This window comes from Phocoena sinus, chromosome 13, assembly GCF_008692025.1.
Source record: "Phocoena sinus isolate mPhoSin1 chromosome 13, mPhoSin1.pri, whole genome shotgun sequence".
Classification (NCBI taxonomy): Eukaryota; Metazoa; Chordata; class Mammalia; order Artiodactyla; family Phocoenidae; genus Phocoena; species Phocoena sinus.
The window spans coordinates 4,563,279-4,588,632 of record NC_045775.1 but is presented as its reverse complement, the minus strand read 5'-3'; the positions used below and the strand labels follow the sequence as shown (position 1 = coordinate 4,588,632).

The 25,354-nt window shown below is 42.2% G+C and overlaps 1 protein-coding gene across 1 annotated transcript; it reads right to left on the bottom strand.

Annotated features, from left to right (window-relative positions):
* Nucleotides 1-2,715: 2,715 nt before the first annotated feature.
* RSAD2 (radical S-adenosyl methionine domain containing 2) lies at nt 2,716-18,255 on the bottom strand. Its single transcript, XM_032651975.1, has 6 exons — nt 17,902-18,255; nt 13,388-13,549; nt 11,599-11,828; nt 9,381-9,530; nt 6,367-6,399; nt 2,716-4,638 (listed from the first exon to the last, which is right to left on the bottom strand). Exons 1-6 carry the CDS (start codon nt 18,248-18,250, stop codon nt 4,474-4,476), a joined length of 1,089 nt encoding a protein of 362 aa, XP_032507866.1. The 5' UTR covers nt 18,251-18,255; the 3' UTR covers nt 2,716-4,473.
* Between the last annotated feature and the right edge of the window lie 7,099 nt (nt 18,256-25,354).

Sequence of the window (25,354 nt, the reverse complement as noted above, 5' to 3'; positions counted from 1 at the left end):
GGAAAAACTCACACATGGGAATTAGGAGCAGGATCAGACAAGGACGGGACCTCCCTGGCGGTCCAGTGGGTCAGACGACATGCTCCCAATGCAGGGGGCCCAGGTTCGATCCCTGGTCAGAGAACTAGACTTTGCATACATGCCTCACCTAACAGCCCTCATGCCACGACTAAGAAGTCTGCGTGCCGCAACTGAAAGATCCCACGTGCCTCAAGGAAGATCCTGGAGTGCCACAGCTAAGACCCGGTGCAGCCCCAAAAAAAGTAAGGAATCAAGCAAAGACAAGCCGAGATGGCCCCAGGTGAAAAACTAAATCACTTTTGGGCAGTTCCCTGGATCCTCCTGGAATGAACTTGCGCAGAGAACCTTTCTTTTCATTATTATATGTATATTTTCTAGATAAAGTGAATTCCCAGAGCACAAGTTGCACTCACATTCATAATCAAACATGTAAACAACTCAAAAACGAAATCCAGTGATTTTTTTTTCAAATTAACTGCTATTTTTAGAATGCCATTGAATCTCTTCTCATCTTTTTGTGTGAATTGTTAAGAACTGGCTGTTCTCATTAAAGTGTAAGAATGCTAATTGACTTTAAAACCCTTCATAAGATATTAGTGGAAATAAAACTGAGTAAGAGCTCAATTCTATTAAAACTATGCATTACTGGACATATGCATGAAATTAATTAGCAGTTGCCTCTGGGTGATACAATTATGGGTAATTTTTATTTTCTTCATTTTGCTTTACTTTGTTTTTCAGATATTCTCCAAATGCATATTCTTTTTAGAATCATGGCGGGGGGGTGGGGGGGAATGTGGTTAAACTCTTTCTGGTCTTTCAAACCCAGCTCAATGGCATCTGAGTTGAAACTGCTATGTGGGTTTTCTGCGTAATTTCCCATCCTTTTCCCCTGACTGGTACGACGTGTGCCAGCAGTGGCTTGACACTGGGTTGTGTACCCCAGATGTGGCTGTCCGTGTCCCAGCCACGATGACAGAGGACCTTGGCTGCCCCTTGAGTCTCTTTCACTGTCTTCAAGCCCCTGGATTTGACCTCTGTCCTGGGGGCTGGAGCCCAGTGTTGGCCTGTATCCAGGATGGGAAAAGGTAGTGAGGCCATATCCTTCTTGAAGAAGTGAGTGCTTGTAACCGGAGATCAAGTGCAAGTACATGTCTGGGAAATGCCGCATGTCCGCGGAGAACAAGTCTGCGTCTGGAGGATGTGAGGTCGGCATTGGAGCTAGGGATGTGAAACTCTTAGCTCCCACAGCCAGGAAGCAGGTGGGAGGGAGAAACAGGCTGACAGGGGAAGCAGCGGCAGGGCCGGCCTGATGCACCTGAGGTGACTGAATAGACGGCTTGGAACTGGGTGCTCGGGGGGAGCTCTGCACGTCCTTGGACTCCGGGGTGCCAGATGCCTGCCATTTGGACTGCTGACCAGGTCACACTCAGAATGGTGGTTCTACGACCACTCGTACCCTGGGCTGGTACTATTCCTGCTGCCTGTCTGCAGGAATTCATTCCTTCAGAAGGGATCAAGTTTTGGACACTGGGCCCCCAAGAGGCTGGCTTTTATTTTAGAACACAAGGAGTTTTTTCCCCAGGGGCTCACCTCTGCTCCATCTTGTTGCCCAGTGGGTTGGTTGAGATGTGCTTATTAATTATCGATAACCTTCTTGATTTTTAAAGTGTACTTGCCTTTAGCGAGGGTGGTTTGTAAAAGCATGTCATTACTTTAAAACATACGCCAGGGAGAGACTTCACTACATTGACCCACTGAAAGTGAAGGTAATGTACAAAAAATACTTTAATGTATTATAACATCTTACAATACAACAGACCAGTAGTCAAGAGCATCGTATATGGAGAAAAAAATATACATATTTACATATATTTCTCTAAAATTAAGAATGTCCTAAATATACTCAAGAAAAAAACCTTAAAATCTTATTGCGTGATTAGTCTTCAACTAATCGCAGTGAATGAAACAGTCCTTTCAACAGAAGAGCAGCCTGCGGGATGAATTATTGCCTGATGGAGCCTCATTGAGAATTTGTCCGCCTGTTTTAGTATCATGCTTCTTGTTACTGATCCAACAACTAGACTCCAAACTCCGGATTGTCATAGAATAGGAACCGACATTTCAGATGATTCAGCCAAATGATCTCATTCATCTTCAAACTTAAACAGGCAACTTTCATAGCATTTATCACTAAATAGCAGAGATGGTTCATCCTTTCTAAACCAGTACGCTGTTACTAATGTCTGACCTTTCTAGGTTTCTTAAGACAAAATTCTATTCATAGTATCACAAGCCAAACTAAGCAATAATTGAAAGCACCACAAAATACTTGCCTTTAACACTTAAATTGAGATACCTCACTTAAATTACCTTTTATTTTCCTAATAAAAAGGAATGTGTCTCACAAAGCTGATACACATATTTAAAAACTGAAACTATAAAGCAAAATGTTATATAATCCAAACTTGAATTTTACTCTAATGATAAATGTCCTGACTTCTCCCACTTAAGAAAAATGAACGTTTGAATATTTTAAACATGAAGGCTTTGAAAATTCTCTCAGTGCATAAGAAAGGGGGTTGTGGTGTAAAAACAGCTGGAAAGTGCATTTAAAATAGCTTATTTGTTTTTCTCTTTTTCTGATTTTTGTTCATTTTTGTATTTTTTTTTGTTTTTTTCTCTTTATATATATATATATATATATATATATATATATATATATTTTTTTTTTTTTTTTTTTCAAGTGTAGTGTTTTGTTTTATACTTCCCTTTGGGGAAAGAGAAATGCAGTTTCCCTCAGCTCGAGAGAAATTCACTTCAACTCAAAGGATTTGCGCTTCAGATTCAGATTTTGTTTCAGATTATAATAATTGAGCCTCTACTGGATACCACACAATGTCTTCTGTGCTTTCACATATGTGCCCTTTCTCTGTAGAATAATGTAATGGTCAGCAAAGTAAACTCATGTTAAGTAAGAAACAAAAAACCTGTTTTATGGTTATCTGATTATATTAAGGTCGTCATGGTTTAGATACTATCAAGACCCACAGAGGAAAAATACTTTCTAATTCTTTTTTTTTTCTTAAAAACATAAAATAAAATGGAAAATACATGACAACAATTCTATCACAGAAGACATATTTCAGTTGAATTACAGTGATTTAAAATTTGAAGTAGGAATATCTTTTCTGGGAAAAAAAAAAAATCACATAAACCACTTTCAAAATCACCAAGTGTTGAAAAAAGATTCTGAAGCGGAATTTCTGCATGGCTGCATAGCGGAATCAGGCAACATTTAAATGCCACCTAGTGGTCAACTCTGGAACTGCAGCTGGATTACAAGAGTTCTTTGAGCAAAAAATTGTCCATGATTTTGCTTTTGTAAAACAATGATAGGAACTTATTATTTCCCAGGAAATGGTATACTGTCTAGGTAGCATGAACAAACTGAATGTGGTATTTCCAAGAGGAGAATTTTTTTTTTCTTGACCCAATTCAAGTGACATTTTCCCTCAAGCTCTTTCTTAGCCTAGCAAAGGAAGGCTCTGGATCTTATATTGACCTAGATGACATTCTTATTTCAAGTGATTCAGAGTTAAATGGGAAATATTATATTGTGCCACAGCTTCATTTACAGAAAATTCTGGTTCATCCTACACTCTTCGCCACACCCTTTGCTCCACCTTTGCCTGCTGCTTTTGCAGATGAGTTCATGCCAGTCCAGGAACGTGTTGCTTTTCAGGGACACGGGGACAACCAAGCAAGTAAACTCATATGCTGTTGCTTGACAGACTCAGCAGATTCACACAGCAACCCAAGCCCTGACCCCATGTCAACTTCCTCACTAAATTTAAAGCACACCTTGGTTTTGTTAAGCATCTTGGAAGAGAAAGGGGAGCAGCAGAGATCACTCACATTCCTGGAATAGTCAGCGTGGGTCAGGGCCCTGAGGAGCCCCGGGGAGATGAGTTATCTCCTTCTAGGTACTTATCAAAGCCTGGCAAGATGAGCATTTCTTATTCTTTGAAACATGTATGGACTATTTCTAAACTTCTGGGTAAAAAGTCCAAGATTGCAGTGATATGAAGGCCAAAAAGGAAGCAGAAATAATCGGGGGAGATAATTTGTAATTTTTCCATATGGGAAAATAACTATCAAATGAAAGGACTAGAAAAATAACTTCAAAATGGAAATATAGGAGTCAGTAAATACTACTCAAAAATCAAATCCATAATAAGCTAATTAACTAAAGTTGATGGTCTTCCATGTTCTAAGGATTTCAATTTTCCCAGTTATTTATCTGTTCAGTTACCACAGGCAATCAGATTCCACGTGCGACTGAGAATCGAATTTGGGGCCGCTGGCAGTGCCTACGGGAAGCAGGGCAGCCACGCGCTGAGTGCCAGGGCGGTCCCCACAGATGGGCTGAAGGCTGTTCAGCCTTCAGCTTCACCAGTCCAGCTTCAGGTCCGCCTTGCTCCATACGTATTTCCCTCCTCGCTTGAGAAACATCTTTTCATCAAAGCCGCTGAATTTTATAGCTTCTTCTACGCCAACATCCAGGATGGACATGGAAGGATCCTTCCGCCCGTTTCTGCAGTTCACGAAGCGCATCTAGGAAATTCATGACAGAAATTGGGATATTTCCTGTAAAACTCAATTCGGGGATCAACTCAAAATGACTTTTGATGTTCCAATCATTTCAACAGATGTTTGTGGAGAGCTGTGAACCAGATGCTTCACTGGGGGACGTTGAACTCTGGGGACACCATCTCTGTACTCAACCAGCTCCCATCACCCACGTGAACACCTGAGACCAGGTAAGGGCATGATAAACAGAATTATATACACGTGCCTGTCCCTCCACTGGGGGGCGGGGTAATCAGGAAAGGTTTCCAAAATGTGTTGCCATCTAAGTTATGTTTTGAAATTGTAAGCTAGAGAGAACAATATCGTAAAAGCCCAGAAGCGTGAAACAGTACAGTGAGTTTGGGAAATTTCAGGTAGATGATATTCCTGGAGTGAAAACTGTGTGTGCAGGAATTAAAAAAAAAAAAAAAAGTGTAAAAAAAAGTGTAAAAGCTTCTTTTAAGAAAGGGAGATAGCATGGTAAGAAAGGTGATACAGAGGCGGGCAGGTCCCACATCAAGAAGAGTAGCACATGCCCTGCTAAGGGTCTTGGTTTTTATCCTAGATTAAGCATCTTACAGACAGGAACCAGATCTTCACACCTCTGTGACCTACCATGGCACACAGCATTTTGTAGTAACACTTGTTGAATCAAAATGTTCTTAGATTGCCAAAAGTAAATTTTGTTCCTACTCTATTTATTCCAACTGTACAGAAACCAGAGAGTTTGTGGAGGAACATTGGTCAAAATCCCCAGCCAAAAAAAAACAATCCCCAGCCAGTCATGGTACTCCAAAAATAAATTCTGTTTGACTTTTCCTCTCTACCTTGAACCCATAAACTGAACATTTGTGTTACCACCCTTTCCCCTCTGTTCCTTAAAGAAAGCACATATTGACAACAAATGAATGACTGTGAATCATCACTATTTAACTTGAAAATAATAAAATATCAAAAGTCACAGCAAGCATTTCTCGAAACACCAAATTCAGTTTAAATATGGAAAAGCCATGGTTCTTGTTGGAGCTCATTTCTTAAAAACAGATCTTTGAATGGAATTATTTGTCCAGTGCTAGAAATATTGGCAAAAGTTTATGAACTGGGACAGAAAAAGAAAAGAAAAAGACACAAGGAAAGGGAGAAGTGATTTGTTTTTCAATTTAGAGAATGATGGCATATCTCTTCCTTTGGAAGGCAGTGGGGTAGGAAGGTACCAGTGGCTTTTGGAGAGGAACTGTAACCTCTTCTCTGCAAAGCCAAGAGCTATCTGTCAGAGGACAAGCTGGCAGCATCTGAGGTATTAAAGGCAATAACGTCAAGTGTGACATGTCCTTCCTGCAAAGATCCCTGGGTGCCCCTTGACCAGAGAACCCAGACAAAGATGGCATAACAAAGGACACTGCTTTGTGTGATGTCAGCTCTGTGCGACATCCATGGATCCATAGCCATAGGGAAAAGACCATCGAGTGCGGGTGTGTGCAAACACTGGGATCAGATGCAAGCCAATGCCTGCCCAACCCCTTAGCTCAGAGATGGACACAGCGAAGTAAGGGCTCTATAATATTAATGTTAGTCAGTGACAATGAAAATATGAAATGCTGGCCAGAAAGAATGAATATGGACTAAATGGTTATGCTGATTATAACTCAACCCTGACCTTGCTGCTTAATGAATTTTTAAGGGATCATTTTATAACGCATTAGACATACTCACATATTCATCCAGAATAAGGTAGGAATCTCTCATCTGCAAAGCAGAAATCACATACCAATTTAGTTTCAAGCATATTTTTCAGGATGTATGCTCAACTGTCTGTCTTACAGCGTTTGTGCGTTTGTGCTTTATTATTTCTGGAGGCCACGTTTCTTAAATCTCTTGAGTGTCTTTAGATGCGTCCCTTACAAGGTGAGCCATCTGCCAGTGCCCCATACCCACCTAACACTCATCTCCGAGCCATCTGTTTGTGTCCATTCGGATTCTAGCAGATTCTAGCAGGCTGGCTTCTGCCCCATGCTGGAAGGGTCACATGCCACTCTGAATGCTCCTCTGACAGTGAAACCCCCAGGCTAATTTCCCCATTTCCTCCAGCTCTGGGGAACCCTGTCCTTCATTGTTCAATATTCCCTGTGTCCGCCATGCCTCTGATGGACCCCCTTTTCAGTGAATAAAGCAGAATCCCTTTAATGCTATTACCTGGGAGCTTATCTGAAGATTTTAATATTACTTACATTACTTGGAACTAGTTATGCCTTCTATAGGTATATAGAGAGTGTGCCTACACTCTCATAGGAAGGTATACCCTCTATACATACCCCATATAGGTAGGAGTCTGCAAACATTTTTCTGTAAAGGGCCGGAGAGTAAATATTTTCAGCCTCATAGAACATGTGGTCTCTGTGGCAACTAAAAGCCACTGTGGACAATGCTTAGAGAGGAGGCATGGCTGTGTTCCACTAAAACCTTCCTTATCGACCTTGAAATTGTATTTTGTATACTTTTCATGAGTCACAGATGTCATTCTTGTTTCGATTTTTTTTCCAACCGTTCTTGGCTTGCATTCTGGGTTTGTCTCACGGGCTGTAGTTTGCCAACTCTTCCTGTGCATGGCCAGTTCGGGACCTTGTTCCTGAATGTCTGGAGGTGGGCCAGGCATCAGCATCACCTGGGAGCTGGTTAAAATGCTGAATCATGGGTCCACCTAAGACCTGCTTGCTGGTTTGCAAACTTGGGAGTTCCCTGGGTGAAACCTTACCCACGTCAGAGGTAAAGTGAGCTGACTCCACCTATGTCAGAGGCAGAGTTCACCGACCTCATCTACATAAGAGGCATGGTTAGCTGACCTCACCTACATTGGAGATAAAGTTAGCTGAGCTCACCTATGTCAGAGATATAGTTAACTGACTTCACCTCCGTCAGGTATAGTTAGCTGACCTCACTTACATGAGAGGCAGGGTTCGCTGACTTCACCTATGTCAGAGGTGAAGTGAGCTGACCTCACCAATGCAAGGGAACCCACACACAAAGCTTGTCTTGGGTGACCTGCAAGACAAGAAGACCTCAGCACCCTCTGCTAGTCTTAAAAGTTTATAGAGAAGCCTGAGCTGGGTTCAGTCACATGTGCCATCCAGATGGTCTCACCGTGGGAGGGTACGTCCTGAAGACAGAGGAGGGGTTAGGAGCCTCCACTTGCCCCAGTACAGCTCTGGGTCAAATAGTGGTCACCTCCTCTCAATAACTTCCCCAACCCTGCTGACTCTAAATCTGCATTTTAGCAAGACCCTGCCTGGGGGGGTGGGGGGGGCGGGTCTGTACAATGAAGTTTGAAATGAACTGACTAGTAAGCTTCTCAGGCTTTGGAGTTATCCAAACCCCAGTTTGTCCCTTGCTGGGCTCTAAGGGAGGTGAGTTAACTCTGCCTCTGACATGGGTTAGGTCAGCTAACTCTACCTCTGTCACAGGCGAGGTCAGCTAACTTCACCTCTGACACAGATGATGTCAGTTAATATACCTCTGACATAGATGAAGTCAGTTAACTGTACCTCTGACACAGATGAGGTCAGCTAACCATGCCTCTCATGTAGGTGAGATCAGCTCACTTTACATCTGACATGAGTGAGGTCAGCTAACCCTTTCTGTCATGTAGGTGAGGTCAGTTAACCCTATGACTCAGCCTCAGAGTTTCTAAAAGGGGGGTAATATTTCTGGCTCATGAAGCCTCTGTGAAGTGCTCAAAAAGCAGTAATTTATGACGTATTTTCTTTGATCTCACATTACCTATGTAATTAAGGCAAATTTTAAAAAGTCAAATAAAATAGTGTATAGATATGAGTATTCTCCTCTGTTCTCTGGCTTCTTTTCAAAAGCTGCTCTGACCCCATTCAGGAATTTTTTTATTTGTACTCTGGTCAACATTACTCAGAAGTCTGAAGTATAAGGAATGAATCCTTGTTCTCAAATTTCTAATATGATGTAAGCATATGAGGGAGAGATTTTGCTGCATGTATATTTTTTGGCGGAAGATGGGGAAAGTTTTGATGTTTAAATACTTTAAAAATAATAAAACTACCTATTTAGAAAAATTTAAAGTCCAAACAGTTATCAAGGTAAACAAAAATGACTGATAATCCCATGATCCCAAGATGACCATGGGATGTGTACATACACACAATTTTTGCACATTAGGATTAAAGGTCAAATGAATTTTGCCTATAGTTCTTCATTTGTACCTAATATCATATCATGCAAATTTATCCTTGTTCCCTAATATTATTTGAAATAGGTTATATAGTCAGTATAACATTCCATACAGGGAACATGAGCTTACCTGTTCTCTGTATGTTGAATATCAGGCTACCTTCAATTTTTTACTCCTGTTCCTAACACTGCAGTAATGTAGCTTTGAATAAGTTCTTTTTTCTTTACCTTCTGAGAACACACTGATTATTTACTCTGTCTCTGATAACACCTGGAAGCTCCAAACTGCAGACGTGCTTTGGCTGACACTGTTTAAACTACATGATACATACATTTGGACTAACAGGATGGATCCAATTTTTCACATTGGAAACCTAAAGATCTAGTGAAACTTCCACCTCAGCCCTGAGACTACTCCCATCTCTCCACACAAACCCTCCAAAGCCACAGTGTGTGCAGCCCTTGGTGGAGACACTTTCCTGTTTGGAGCTAAATGTGTGATGGGGAACAAAACAACATTTGCTTCATACAACCTTCTGGTTAGACTCGGGCACCAGGCAGGGCACGTTTTTGTGGCGGTCCAAGAACGCTTCAAACTCTTCATCACTTATCACAAACGGTTCTGCTTCTCTCAGAGCATCTTCTCCAGAATTCTCACCTTCAATTATGAGGCATTGGAAGACCTGAAACACAAGTGTGGTGTTGGCTTTGTGAAGAGCTTTCCATCTCTTTTTGCCCCAAATCTCATTTCTCCCTGAACCTCTCCTGAGCAAAGAAGACTCCTCCAACTAGGGAACATTCTAGAAAGACACTGCTCTGGGGAAATGAGAACATGCCCTGAAATTTAAGGATATGGTACTAGAAGCCCAAACATTCCCAAAATATAAATTTTTAAAAACTGATCTAGATTACATTTGATCTAGTCTTATAACCTAATATTTTCAGACTACAAAATAATGGTTGCCTGCAAGCCCAGGGCCTCCCGCGGAGGAGGCTGCCTGGGGGACCGGGTTCTGAACCACGTGAGCAATTGCATGACAGTTGACACCTGATCCAGGTTTACATCAACTTGCATCCTGCAGACCTCAGTGATCTGATGCAAAAACTGTTTTCTAAATGGACAGCAGCTAATCCTCTCCCTCCAAAACAAGTCAGAATTTTGAAAAGGCAATTCTGGAGTGAATCAGGCAAGTGGAAGCCAGAGTAGGGGTCGAAAGATTGGAGAAAAGAGATAGAGAACAAGTGACAAGGAGCCATGAGCAAACCAAAGCTATGAGAAAAAAAATATATATATATGTATTTATAATATATAAGTATAGTACATGAGTGATGACTGGCAGGGGGCTCTAGAAGGGAAATCTAAGAGCTTAGAGCTTAGCCCTCTGGCTCTCCTCTGACACCTCCACACAGTGGGTCATAGCCTGGGGTCTTCCCATCACACCTGTTTCTGTAGCTGTTTTCAGTTCCTTCTGGACCTGGGAGAGTGGCTGATATTCCAGCTTACTTACATATATAACCAAACATCAAGTTCAACATACAAATTAAAACTTTTTAAAGTAAGAAACATTTCTTGTTTCCCATAACCCATTTCCACATGTTACAGGATAACCTCAGGAAAATAATACATTAATCCCGTTCCCATCTCCACAACCCTTCTCTGAATGCTAACGTGGGATTAACAGCACATCCCAGGCAGCTTTGATAGGAAAGGTTTTCTTGGTGTCTAGACAGGAATTCCTTCCCTAGGTCTTCCCTACCTGTGGAAATTCTGTCCCTCTGTCCAAGCAGGAGCCAAATACCTCCTCCTACACGAAGTCTTCCTGGCTCTTTGGCAGAAATAAACCTTGCCTGTTTCACCTTGCCACATTATCCCAGCACACATAGCTTTATATTACAAGAGTTTTCTTTAACTCTTTTACTTGCTAGAATTGAATTCTACATCTTATCTTTAGTTGCATTAGTCTGGGGTTCAGGCACAGACTTTGGATACCTGCATAGCAATCATTGGGGCAGCTTGTTAAGAATACATATTCACACAAACCCTCCGGCTAATCTGTTTCAGGATAGTGGGTATAGGATGAGGCCCAAGAAGCTGATTTGAAACAGTTCCCTGAGTTCATTCTGAAGAACATCCAGGGGCAGAAACCTTCAGTTTATAATTCTTTGTAAGCATCTGTGCATGGTGGGTGCTGTAAGTCACTGTGAATTGGCTTACGAGTATTTGAACCTTAGACTTTTTAGTAGCTGATAGTGGGGCTAAGTCCTAAAGCACACATCTGGGTGAATGAATCTTGGGAATGAATTTTGCTACCACTTGGGGATGGCCTTTCTCCTAATAGCTTCTAATAATTCTATGAAAAATGAAGTAACAGAATTTATGAAGAACACATACCCATTTATAAATAGGCCAAGAGCTTTTAAGACAAATCAGTCTTATTATTTTAATAAACGCATACGAGTTAGACTTTCGATGAACATATTCTTCAGAATATCTCCAAGCACTTCTCATATTCTTTTATATTTACTTTCACAATTTCCCAGAAGGAAATCAGTTATAAGGGGGAAATTGAGGCAAAGAGAATGTAAGTAGTTAACGTTTAGCAGAGCTGAAAGAAGGACCAAGGGCCTGCTTTCCCAACTGGCTTTCTGAGTCCATAGTTCTCTGTATCCTTATCGTTTCGGGTTTTGCCGAAGCAAGTGTCTCCTGACCGTTCTCTTAATTACAACCAGCAAAAGCAACTCGGTACGTACCTTCCAGCGGATGGGGTTCAGGGCTTTAATCTGTTCCGTCATGTCCTCATCCACATTGAATCGATTGATGACAGAATTTATCTTGAAGGCCACTCTGTAATCTTTGCACCACGTCCTCAATTTGTGGAGATTTTCCACGTGGTTCTTGTTTCCTTGACCACGGCCAATAAGGACATTGACCTGCTCGTCAAAGCTGTCGCAGGAGATGGCGAGAATGTCCAAATATTCCCCTGAGGGAAAACCGTCACCATTAGGCTTTTCCATCCAAGGATGCAGACACAGGCCTTTAAGCCAGAGGTGGAGAATTGGAGCCTTATGGACCACATAGGTAGACATAAACGTTTTGTTTGTTCCTCCAGACATCTAAAAATATTTCAAACTGTTTGCAACTATTTTTGGGGGGGATAGATTTAACATAGAATGTAGATTTATGGTGTATCTTTAATAATTTGAGCATATGGCAGCACTAACCTTGAACTCCCATATAGGACCAGGATCAGAGGAAGTTCATAAATGACTGTCCACGTGTCCACTATTAATAGTCCTTACACTTTCTTTTTGTCTCCCTACTGCTAATGATCCTTTTTCTTATGCACTTCCAAATTCACTAATTTGCACCACCTCTCCCGTACAACATTTAAGCTTTTGACCCAAAGGTGCAGCAACCCTCCTGGTCCCTACTCTTTACACCATATTGACAGCATGTAGAGCCCATCCTGGAGAGAGCACGCTGCCCTGGGGACACAGACAGCAAACCCAACCAGTTCTTCTCTGATCACACAGCTCCCTAACCCTGTCTTATTGCTCTGAATCTGGTTCCCAAAGCTTACTTTTGAACTTCTGAACCCCCTCTTTCACTGAGTGACTCCCTTCACGGTCATTTTGATGTTGACTCATTGCCCTGTGGTCTTCCTGTTAACCTTCCTCAGGTGGGCTGTTCTACCCACATCCACACCCAGATCCACATCCATTTCTTCATCATCTTGGAAGGAGGATTTCATCAGAGATCTCCTGTGAGTGTCCTCAACAGATCACAAGTGCAACTACCCTTTGGATGATTTCAAGGCTCAAACAACTTACACAAAGCAAAGCACACTCTAACAGTTCAGTTAGAACTGTTTCCCAGAATGATAGTAGTAATAATAGCTAACATTTTTCAAGTGCCTCCTAAATTCCAGGTACTGCTCTCTGAATATTAACATCTATGTAAAACTTAGCTTCCCAGTCTTAGGACCAGGGGTTTGTAACCCTGGGTCGTATAATGGAATCCCTCGGAGCACCCCAGCTTGGCCTGTCCACATACCACGAGGCTCTGATATAATTAGTCTGGAGTCCAGTCCCAGTACAGATATTTTATAAAGTTCCTCAGTAGCCAAATATGCAGCCAAAGGTGAGAACGACTGTTCTAGTCTAATCACTTAATTTGTATACGAGACTACTAAAATAGAGTCATTTCCGAAAATACTTTAAAAATTAAACATGAATAGCAAACGATAAGGTCAGGGCTTGCAAAACTGTACACTGCGTTAATTCTCCCCACTAGCGGCTCCGCTAAAACTAGCTACGCTGATAATGGACGGAAGAGTTCTGGGGCTAGTCTCTTCTGTTATCTGCCTTGCCATACTTGTTGACTTAGAGTCCTACCAGCTTGAAAAGAGATTAGAGTAAGCCCACTTGTTTCCTCCTCCCTTTGGATCCCCAGCAGGCCTGGCCAAAAGCCCGGGATGGAGGGAAATAGAGCAACAGACAGTGACAGAGGCGGCCGTCCCGTGCCACGCGAGGCTCTCACCGTAGTTCTGGAACCACCTCTCCCGGATCAGGCTCCCGTTGCTCACTATGCTCACGCTGGGCAGTTGCAGCTCCTGTTTGCAGAACTTCACCAGCTGGCCAAGGTATCTGCCCCGGTCGTGGAGGAATGGCTCTCCACCGGAGAAGTTGATCTTTTCCATACCTGGGACAGACAGAGCACGGCTTTTCCTTCTAGTTTTCCACTTCATCAACATCCATTATTATTTTAATGGCAAAAGTAGTATTTTCTCAATGTAATAGAATGAGATGAGAGAAAAGTGGCACTAGGACGTACGCCCAAGCTCCAAAGCCTTTGATCTTTCTAAGTGTGCAGGGTCGCCCTCCATCCTAGCTTTCCCAGGACAGTCCCGGTTTATGGAGGACCAAATCTCATCAGTTAGTTTTACTAGCACCCTCTTTTACTCTCAGATGTTTCTACAATGGGGCGGTGGTAAATTATAACACCTCACTATTTATAAGCTAACATGCTAGGAGGTGGCTTATATGATGAGCATTATTATCCAATAAAAATACGATTCCCTAGAAGTGTGGTTAAATAGGAGCAGATAACTAGAGAAAGTGAAACAGTGTATTGGCCAGTGGTGTAGCCCGTGAGGAGTTTGAGGATTAGGTGAGAGGTGATGAAAGAATGAGAAAACTGAACAAACAGGATGTAGAGATGCTGCTAAGAGCTTAGACGAGGAGCAATTACTTCACAGCGGTGCCAACATACAAGCCATCCTGTCACAGCACGGATCAATAGCTGATGCTCATAATGCTTGAGTTCTATTCAGTCTGTTCTGTTCAAAAGCCAAAGAAGTGGGCTTCCCTGCTGATGCAGTGGTTAAGAATCTACCTGCCAGTTCAGGGGACAAGGGTTCGACCCCCTGTCTGGGAAGATCCCAGATACCGCGGAGCAACTGAGCCTGTGCACCACAACTACTGAGCCCGCACACCTAGAGTCTGTGCTCCACAGCAAGAGAAGCCACCGCAATGAGAAGCCTGTGCACCGCAATGAACAGTAGCCCCCCTCGCTGCAACTAGAGAAAGCCCGCGCGCAGCAACAAAGACCCAACTCAGCCAAAAAAAAAAAACCCAAAGAAGTAAATAATATATTTTAGAAGCATCTTCAGCCAGAGCAGTAATTTTAAATGTAATGTACTTTTATTGTTTTAATTTAAAAATAAATTGAAAATTTTAATAGCTACCAAAATAGATTTTCCTCTATTTGCCAGAAATCTTACTTACAGGACACATCACCCATACTATACCTTAACCATTTTAACTAACTTTGGTTTTATTTACTTAAAACTGAGAGGTCATGATATAAAAGTATTAATTATAACTGTAATAGTTTATACTCTATTAAAAAACATATGAGCATTTATTTATTTGTGCCTTGTAACAACCTTTTAAGGTTGATATATGAGTTATCACTATTGTCTGTATTTTAAAGAATATTAAACTGATATTCAGAAAGTTAAATGTCTTGACACATTGTTTAAGTGCTAGAGCAGGAACTCAAATCCTGGCCGTGTGAATCAAGAGGCTAAGTTTGTTCCATAACCCCAGACCTCTCTTCATTTGTTCATTAATGCACTAATTCATCCATTCAAAAACATTCATTAGATTCCTATTACCTTCTAGATACTTTGCTAAGCAGTAAGATAAGCAGAATGCTAGGTTTCAATCTTGGAACTCAAACTCTTTGGGGGCCCAGATATTAAAAACAAAACACAAGAGCACAATTTTAAATATGCTGCAGTAGGCCCTTAGGTTGCTTCCATATCTTGGCAATGTAAATAATGCTGCTATGAACATTGGGGTGCATGTATCTCTTCAAATTAGTGTTTTTACTTCTTTCTGATATATATCCAGAAGTGAAATTGTTGGGTCATATGGTAACTCTATTTTTAGTTTTTTAAGGAACCTCCATACTGTTCTCCACAGTGTCTGTACCAATTTACATTCCCACCAACAGTGTACGAGGGTTCCCTTGTCTCCACACCTTCTCCAGCATTTGTTATTTGTGGACTTTTTGATGATGGCTATTCTGACTGGTGTGAGGTGATACCTCATTGTGGTTTTGATTTGCATTTCCCGGATGATTAGTGGTGTTGAGCATCTTTTCAAGTGCCTGTTGGCCATCTGCATTTCTTCTTTGGAAAATTTCTATTCAGTTCTGCCCATTTTTTAACTGGGTTGTTTGTTTTTTGATGTTCAGTTGTCTCAGCTATTCATGGATGTTGGCTATTAACCCTCTATCGGTCATATCATTTGCAAACATCTTCTCCCACTCAATAGGTTGTCTTTTCATTTTGTCAATGGTTTTCTTTGCTGTGCAAAAGCTTTTACATTTTTTTAAAAGTGTCCATCAATAGACGAACGGATAAAGGAGATGTGGTATATATACACAAAGGAATGCTAATCAGCCATAAAAAATAATGACATTTTGCCATTTATAGCAACATGGATGGACTTGGAGGGCATTAGGTTAAGTGAAATAAGTCAGACAAATATTGTATAATATCATTTATGTGTGGAATCTAAAATAACGCAACAAACTAGTGAATAAAACAGAAAAGAATCAAACTCACAGATATAGAGAACAAACTAGTGGTTACCAGTGGGGAGAGGGAAGTGGGGAGGGGCAAGATAGGGCTAGGGAGAAAAAGGGTTATAATAAGGATTCTATGAAATCATGTGTGTGAAACTTTTGAAAACTGTAAAGCATTATAGGATTTAAAGAATCTTTCATTCAAGTAAAAAAATAAAATAAATAAAACATGCTATAATACATGCATTTGTAACAAATGCCATGGGATCACAAAGGAAGGTGAGAGGCCATTCATTCTGCATGACGAGGACCAGGGATAATTCTAAGGAGCTTTGAAAGTTCACCAACAGAGACTGAGGTGACAAGCATTCCAGAAAGAGAGAACAGTGCGATCACAGGCTCCACGATGCAGGTGTTGTGCGAGAACTGTGTCACATGATGTGTCCACAGCTTGGGGCCCTTCAGGAATTGGGGTGAAGGATGGCAACACTGAGCTTGAAGCCTGTGCTGACAAGTTTGGGCTTGGAAGCCATGCAAGAGAGCTAAGTGGGGGAGTTAGTGATCAAAATATGTATTTTAGTAAGATAACGTGCTTTCAGAGGGGACCCAGAGACAATGAGATGAATTGCAGCAGTCCTGGTGAGAAATAATGAGACCCTGAACCAGACCCCAATGGGAACGGCAAGGTGGGTCAGGCATTGGATGAGCTGTGGATGACTGCGCAGGCGTATGGGAAGCAAAATGAGTCCGATCCAGTAAGGTGCAAGCCTACGATCTCACCATATCAAGCACAAAATCCGGCAAAACTACTGTGTGTGTTAGAGTAAGAGCTAGTGGTTATCCTGGGCAGGAAGGGCAGGGGCTGAAGGGAGCGTGCGCTTTGGATGCCCTGCTGTTTTCTGTCTAGAGTTGTGTGCTGTTTACCTGGGTGTGTGCAGGTCTGTGCAAATGTATGTTACATGTCTGTAAAAAAGGCAAGCAAGTTGGGGCTTCCCTGGTGGCACAGTGGTTGAGAATCTGCCTGCTAATGCAGGGGACACGGGTTCGAGCCCTGGTCTGGGAGGATCCCACGTGCCACGGAGCAACTAGGCCTGTGAGCCACAACTACTGAGGCTGCGCGTCTGGAGCCTGTGCTCCACAACAAGAGAGGCCGCGATAGTGAGAGGCCCAGGCACCGCGATGAAGAGTGGCCCCCGCTTGCCGCAACTAGAGAAAGCCCTTGCACAGAAACGAAGACTTAACACAGCAAAAATAAATAAATAAATTACTAAAGAAAAAGGCAAGCAAGTTGAGAAAAAAGTTGGCCATGTGGCTGAACTTGCTCTAGGGAAGACAGGAGGGCAGATCTGGAGCGGAAGATGTCACCGTAGAACTGGACAGGCTGGGGTCTCTCTGATATGCCTTCGAGTTACTGACGTGGTGACACTGAGTGAGAGTCTCCAGAGCAAAGTCATTGCCTTATTTGAGTTGTAAATAGCTTCTCTAAAGTTTCATAGTGAGAACAGGTAAATAATCCAAAATAAAAGATTCAGCTATTGCGTTTCTTAAGTCAAAATGTTTGTATTTGTTTGCAACCTTCCTCATTAACTGTTTCTGGGAAACCCCAAGTGCTTCGGGCCGACTCAGAGTGCAGCGCGACCTTCCCGACCTGCCTCGTTCCGCGGGCTGGGCGGACCGGGACCCGGCAGGTGCAGGCGCGGCTCGCTTAGCTTAGCAGCGTCAGGAGGATGGGTTTGCTTCACTTACCCCCAGGTCGGCCGACTCTGCAGGCTGGGAGGGCCTAGACACCCATCCCCAAATTCACCTCCACATCCTCTGGAGGGAGGGCATCCTCCCTGTGCTGTGGGAACCGCTAGGATTCTGGGGGAACCGTCCAGCCCATGCGCGCTCCCAGCCCCCTCCTGTCAGCCAGCCACGTACCAGCTGAGCCCCTGATCTCGTACTGGGTCCGGACTCACCCGCTTCCTTCAGCAGCAGCAAGCCTCTCTTGGCCTCCGCCAGCGGCAGCACGAAGGACGTCTTGGCCGTGTGGAAGCAGAAGCCACACTTGTAATTGCACTGGCGGGTGAAGTGATAATTTACGCTGATGGGGGTGATGGGCAGATCGCGGTCCTCTTCGTCTTCCCTGCTGGGCTTCCTTGGTTTTCTCCTGCCCCGCTGCTGCTGGCTCTTCTTGCCCCCTGCCAGCCAGAATGCTGCCCCGAGCAGGGGGAACAGGGTCCCCAGGCTGCTCCACATGGAGCCCAGGTGCTGCACGAAGGCGCTCAGCAGCTTGAGAGTGAATGACACGGGTACCAGCATCCACATGGTGGCCAGGTTCTCTGAGGCCGCCCTGCAGCTGCAGGCTCACTTTATATGTGCCCGGCAACCTGTCACACGGGGAGGAGGGACACACCTCCCTTGACCAACTCTCAGCTGAGCACAAGTTTCGATTTCTCTTTTCATGAAAATGAAAGTTGGAACAGGGCCAAGACTGAAAGCTCAAGACTAAGACTGATATCTGCTTTCCCTGCCCCGCTGCTTCCCCCGCCTATAAATAATAGGGGTATAAATAACAGCCTCCTAACTGGATACAGATGGAGAAAGTATTGATAGCTAAGCTCTATCTCGATCTAGCAGATAGCAGTAGAACTAGACAGAGACTTAGCCACGTCTGTAGCTCTTGTATTGCTTGTGCATGACATAACATGTAGAAGCTTCCACTCCAGCACCCTTCACCTGGGGGCACTCAGGTGTTTGTTAGAAGAGCCAAATAGTGAAAAGAATGAATGACCCTTGGAGGATGAGACCCTACTCCATGAGCCTCAGCATCCCCTTTCAGATCACAGTCAAAACGCATAGGCAGAGCTTCCCTGGTGGCGCAGTGGTTGAGAGTCCACCTGCCGATGCAGGGGATGCGGGTTCGTGCCCGGTCCGGGAAGATCCCACATGCCGCGGAGCGGCTGGGCCCGTGAGCCATGGCCGCTGAGCCTGCACGTCTGGAGCCTGTGCTCCGCAACGGGAGAGGCCACAACAGTGAGAGGCCCGCGTACTGAAAACAAACAAACAAACAAACAAAAACAAAAAAACGCATAGGCACATAATGACACTGATGCCTGAATCTTTCTTTAGTAATTTATCTTAATGTACGCATTTTTACATGTTCAAATTTAGACATTGTATTTCCCTGCATGTCTATGCATTTCTATACCTTTTTAAATAGACAATAGGAAAATCGGATGCTTTTCTAAGATGCTTCCTTTCTTTAAAAATTGAAGTCTAGTTGATTTACAACATTGTGTTAGTTTTAGATGTCTGCAAAGTGATTCACCTATGCATATCTATCTGCTCTTTTTCAGATTATTTTCCATTATAGGTTATTACAAGATATTGAATATAGTTCCCTGTGCTATACAGTAGGTCCTTGTTGATTGTCTATTTTATATATAGTAGTGTGTATTTGTTAATCCCAAACTCCAATTTATCCCTCCCTGCCTTTCCCCCTTTGAAAACCGTATGTTTTTTCTTCTGTCTGTGAGTCTATTTCTGTTTTGTAAATAAGTTCATTTGTATCATATTTTAGATTATACATATAAGTGATATCATATGATATTTATCTTTCTCTGTCTGACTTATTTCACTTAGTATGATAATATATAAGTCCATCCATGTTGCTGCAAATGGCATTATTTCATTCCTTTTTAGGGCTGAGTAGTATTCCATTGTATGTATATACCACATCTTTTTTGTGTGTGTCTTAGACATACATTTATTTATTTTATTTTTTATTTATTTTTAAAAATTTTTATTAGAGTATAGCTGCTTTACAATGTTGTGTTAGTTTCTACTGTACAGCAAAGTGAATCAGCTAGATGTATACATATATCCCCTCTTTTTTGGATTTCCTTCCCATTTAGGTCATCACAGAGCACTGAGTAGATTTCCCTGTGCTATACAGTAGGTTCTCATTAGTTATCTATTTTATACATAGTATCAGTAATATATATATGTCAGTCCCAATCTCCCAATTCATCCCACTCACCTCCTTTTTCCATTCATCTGTCGATGGACACTTAGGTTGCTTCCATGTCTTGGCTCTTGTAAATAGTGCTGCTATGAACATTGGGGTGCATGTGTCTTTTTGAATTAGGGTTTTTTCCGGATATATGCCCAGGAGTGGAATTGCTAGATCATATGGTCATATCCTAGATCATATCTATTTTTTTTAGTTTTTTGAGAAAGCTCCATGCTGTTTTCCATAGTGACTACACCATCCAATGTTTCTTTATGCAAATACAAGTAAGTACAAATATATATAAAGTTTACACAACATTCAGTACATAATACCCACATTCTATACTCTGGTTTTTTAAAGGAACCTCCATACTGTTCTCTATAGTGGCTGTACCAATTTACATTCCCACCAACAGTACAGGAGGGTTCCCTTGGCTCCACACCCTCTCCAGCATTTATTATTTGTAGACATTTTGATGACAGCCATTCTGACTGGTGTGAGGTGGTTCCTCACTGTAGTTTTGATCTACGTTTCTCTAATAACCAAGATTCTTCTTAGTTGGCAAGAATTATTGTGTTTTTTATTATCTATTTTCACAGTTTTCCTAGTAAGTGTTGAGATTTGTACTGAAATTTTCTATCCTTTAGCCCTCTTTAATGGGAATTGGGTTTGATCTTGAGTGTGTGGTTTTATGTTTTCATGAGACTTGTAGGAAGTTGGGATAGTCCTAGTGGTTAAGTTTATGAAACCACAAGCCTAGCTTGTCACTTACTAGCTGGGTGACTAAGTGACTCTATTTCTCTGGATCTTCAATTCCCATCTGTAAGACCAGGTATCTCAAGGGATATTTGTGAAGAGTGAGAATTCTAATTTATGTGAGTCACTTAAAACAGTGCCGGGAAAATCATTCAATTAGGGTCAGCTTTTGTTCTTCTACTCGTGTTATGTTTTGAATAGGAGCAAAGATGACTTTTATTTCACTGAGGAGGAAACTGAAAGCAAATTCAGCACCATAACCAGTGTATGCTTAATGATTACCAAGCCTGCAATGAGAAACATGACTCAGTCAGAAGTATTTCATAACCTTACCATGGCCTGGCTCAATCAAGAAATACTTTTTTTTTTCCTAGATCACATGTGTATGAAGAAACGAAAATCAAATCAGTTTCCATTACAAATCAAATATGATTATGACAAATATGTCATAAAGGGTAACCACACAGACTTTTGAAGCCAAACATTTTAAGGTTTGAATCTTAGGTCAGCCAGTATTGTTTAATTCGGGGTAACTTTCTTTACCTGCCTGATTTTGCTAACACACCTGGGAAATATGGGTATTAATGTCTATTTCACCCAGGGCATTTTAAGGATTAAATGACATGAAGTTTATCAAGCACTGAAAGTAGAGTTCGACATTATCAGTTAGAAACATCTAGCATGTATATAACATTATGTACCAGGCACTGGGCTATATTTTGCAGGCACTAACTTATTTTACAGCTGGGGAAACTTATGTCACACAGGGAGTGAGGATTTGAATCGGGACTTAAACACTTGCAATACTGCTTAATAATTGATAATTACTATCACATTATTTTATTATTACTTCTTTTTTTTTTTTTTTGCGGTACGCGGGCCTCTCACTGTTGCGGCCTCTCCCGCTGCGGAGCACAGGCTCCGGACGCGCAGGCTCAGCGGCCACGGCTCACGGGCCCAGCCGCTCCGCGGCATGTGGGATCTTCCCGGACCGGGGCACGAACCCGTGTCCCCTGCATCGGCAGGCGGACTCCCAACCACTGCGCCACCAGGGGAGCCCTATTATTACTTCTTAAGTCTGTTCTATCCAGGCCAGTTTCTTTTATATTCATTCATTTGTTTATTCATTCACTTATTCACTCATTCATTCAAGGATTCTTTCTTTCATTCCTTTCTTCTTTTCCTCAACCATGGTTTATTGAGAAGCTCCTATGTATCAGATAAAATATTAATAAATATGAATAAAATAAACAAGTCCAAGTCCCTCCTGGCAAAGAGCTCACAAAAGTCAACGTCACTTTGATATCCTCTGAACATATGCTTATTCACTCAAAACCTGTCTTCCGCCATGCATCCAAGAGTAAGGCTCAAGAGAAGTAGACTTTCTTATTCAAAGTCATGGCTGACAAAGGCCAGGGAGGGATTTCTTCTCGCAACTGTTCAAGATGGGTGTGGGCTGGAGGGAGGTCAAGGCAGCCCCTTCTTGGTCTTTACCTCTCGGGAGTCAGCCATCTCTAAAGACATCTAAATGCAAACAGGTAACAGCCAAATGTCACTACCATTTTTCATTAGCCAGGGACTTTTTTCTTTAAAGACTTGCACATCCCCAGGGTACTCCCTGCTCCCTGATGCGGACCATCCTGCAGTAACATCAAACAGTGGCTGGCACACATTAGCAGATTGCGGAATCGGTTCAGTTACTTGCAATCTTCATATTATTACTTTGGTAAGTCTTTTTCTGAAGCATCTTGTACATAAAGAAAAGTGCACAGTTCATACACATACAGCAGAACAAATTTGGACCGAATGAGCACACATGTGTAAAAACCATCTTGATCAAGAAACAGAACTTTGCTCAGACCTTCACGTGTCCAGTACCTTGCCCCAGGCCCTAAACCCTACCTCTGCCCCAAAGATAACCATGTCCTGTTTTCTAAAACCATCCTCTAGGTTTGCCTGCTTTTGAAGTTCCTGTGGATATAATAACACCTTATGTACTGTTTTCTGTATAGCTTCTTTCACTCAATGTTATATTTGTGTATTTACCCATTTTGTTGTGTCTACCAGTACTTTGTTCATTTTCATAATCATCTAGGATTTTATTGCTGGAATATACCACAATCCATTTAATTGCTCAATTATAATGAGCATTTGGACTATTTTGCTATTAGGCCATGAATTTTCTTGTACATGTCGTTTGGTCAACATAAGTATGTATCTGTGTTGGGTATACACCCAGGAACGGGATCACTGGTTCCTAAAAAATATACATATAGGGCTTCCCTGGTGGCGCAGTGGTTGAGAGTCTGCCTGCCGATGCAGGGGACACGGGTTCGTGCCCCAGTCCGGGAATATCCCACATGCCGCGGAGCAGCTGGGCCTGTGAGCCATGGCCGCTGAGCCTGCGTGTCCGGAGCCTGTGCTCCGCAACGGGAGAGGCCACAACAGTGAGAGGCCCGCGTACGAAAAAAAAAAAAAATATATATATATATATATATATATATACATATATACTCCCCTTTAGTACATAATTCCATAGAGTTTTCCAGAGTGCTGGCCCGATTTACACTCCGACCAGAGTAATGTAAGTATTGCTCCACATCTTTCTTCTCACTTGGTGTTGTCACTGTAAGATGTTTGTTTTACCTGGTTTAATTTTAGCCATCTCAGTGGCTGTGGAGTGGTGTCTTGTGGTTTTACTTTCCAGTTTCCTGATGACTAATGATGTTAAGCATGTTTTTAATATATTTATTAGCTATTTGGATATTCTCGTTTGTGATGTGCCTATTCAAATCCCTTGCCCCTTTTTGTACTGGATTTTCTGCATTTTTATGATTGATCTATAAGAATTCATTGTATAGATGTACTTTCTTAGTTATATGTTTTGCAAATATCTTCTTTAACTCTTTGTCTTTCCTGTTCACTCATTCACTGGTTGTAATTTAATTCATCCAATGAGTGCCATTTCACTAATTTACAGAGTTGTAATTATGTGTGTGAGTGTGTGTATTTAAATAAATACAATGGAATATCAAAGCACTTCAAAGTAAGAGTTCCTTGAACTTCTAATTTAATTTCCATGTGTGTGTGTGTGTGTGTGTATTGGGTTGTGTTTTAGGAGCCTTAAAACCACTCACGTGTTTGCTAATCGTCTATAAGGACTCCTGGGACAGGAACAGGTCACACTCACAGGTGGGCTTTATTCCAGGGAAGAGATGCAGAGCAAGGATAACAGGAAAAAGATGAACATCAGAGGAGTCTGGAGAGACGGGCACAGCTTCTGAGTCCTTCACCATCTAGGTTGCATAGATAGATGTGCTTTCTTTCTAGAAGCACTCCCACCCTGGGTACAGGAGTGAGATGGCCGGTCAGGAAAGCCCGCTTGGGTCTCAGATTTGCCATTACGTGGTGGGCTGGACACGTAGGCACATCCTGCTGTGACCAGTCTTGGTCAACTAATCTCAGGACCCCATCTGTGAATGAGGTGCCCATCACCAATCTTGATGTTTGTGTGAAGCAACCCCAACAAGTTGCCGTGGCGTGTCCATTGTTGCTGGTGCAAACACAGAACCATCGATGACTGATATAAAGAAGCTTTTGAGGGCATATTTCTAGGATTTGGCAACGATGAACCATGGCTCCAGGCTCCCCAGTAGAGATGCCAGGAGTAAGTACCTGCACCTGCTGTGTTAGCTCTCTTCTCACAGGGAGCTGTATAAACTATATTTCTTAGTGAGAAAAGATAGTGTACCCTTCAAATCAGAAGCCCACAACCCAGGGGTCTGGCCCCCAGAGCAGTTTTATGCGGTGCCAGCTGGTCTCTGGAGGCCAGAGCCTGGCCATGGAAGGGATCCCAAAAAACCAATCTCTTTTTCAAAATAAATGTTATTTTGTCATTTTATTGTTTATTAATTACAACATTTATATTAGTTAATTCTCCCTTTCTGCTTTTTTCCTTAGGAGCAGAATGACTAGGATCTTTCATGTTTTCCTGGTTGACGTTGTCAGTGTTGAAGACTCTGGCTTTTTAAATGAATAAAGTCGTGCTGTTCATTCATTCAAGGACCTCTTTCAAGTGTCTTTCCAGGCCCAGCTTTTTTCCTCCACACCCACTGGATAGGTTACTACAGGCAAGTTTATTCAATCTAAACATGCACCCAAGCTGGGTCCATCAGATTCTCTGTCCTGGGAATTTGAAATTGGAGCTCAAAAATATGACAGAGATTTTTTTCACTTCATGAATGAAGACATTGTATCTTCAATCTTCGACTCCCCGTTAACATTGAGCGAGACCAGATCCTGCAGTGTCACTAATTTCGCAGTCTTCTGGTAGGGAGGAGGGTGAGTGAAAATGGAGAGGAAAACTTAAATTAAGAGCAGATATGATTGGGGGGGGGTCATGGAAAAAAGGTCAAGAAAGGCTCACGGGAGGATGCAATCCTGTCCTAAGGAACCAAAAGGACTTTGTTCTTTTCCTATTTTCTTATGTTCCACACAGGTGACAACATCTCTGCTCCCTAAATGTCCAAAAGTCAAATTGCTCACAGAGTATAAAAATGATCCTGTTCTCAAAGAGCTAAAAACATCTTAATCTCAGAATTATTCCTTGCCTATTAACCATACTTCAACCACATATCTGTAATAGTTCATGTCTATCATAA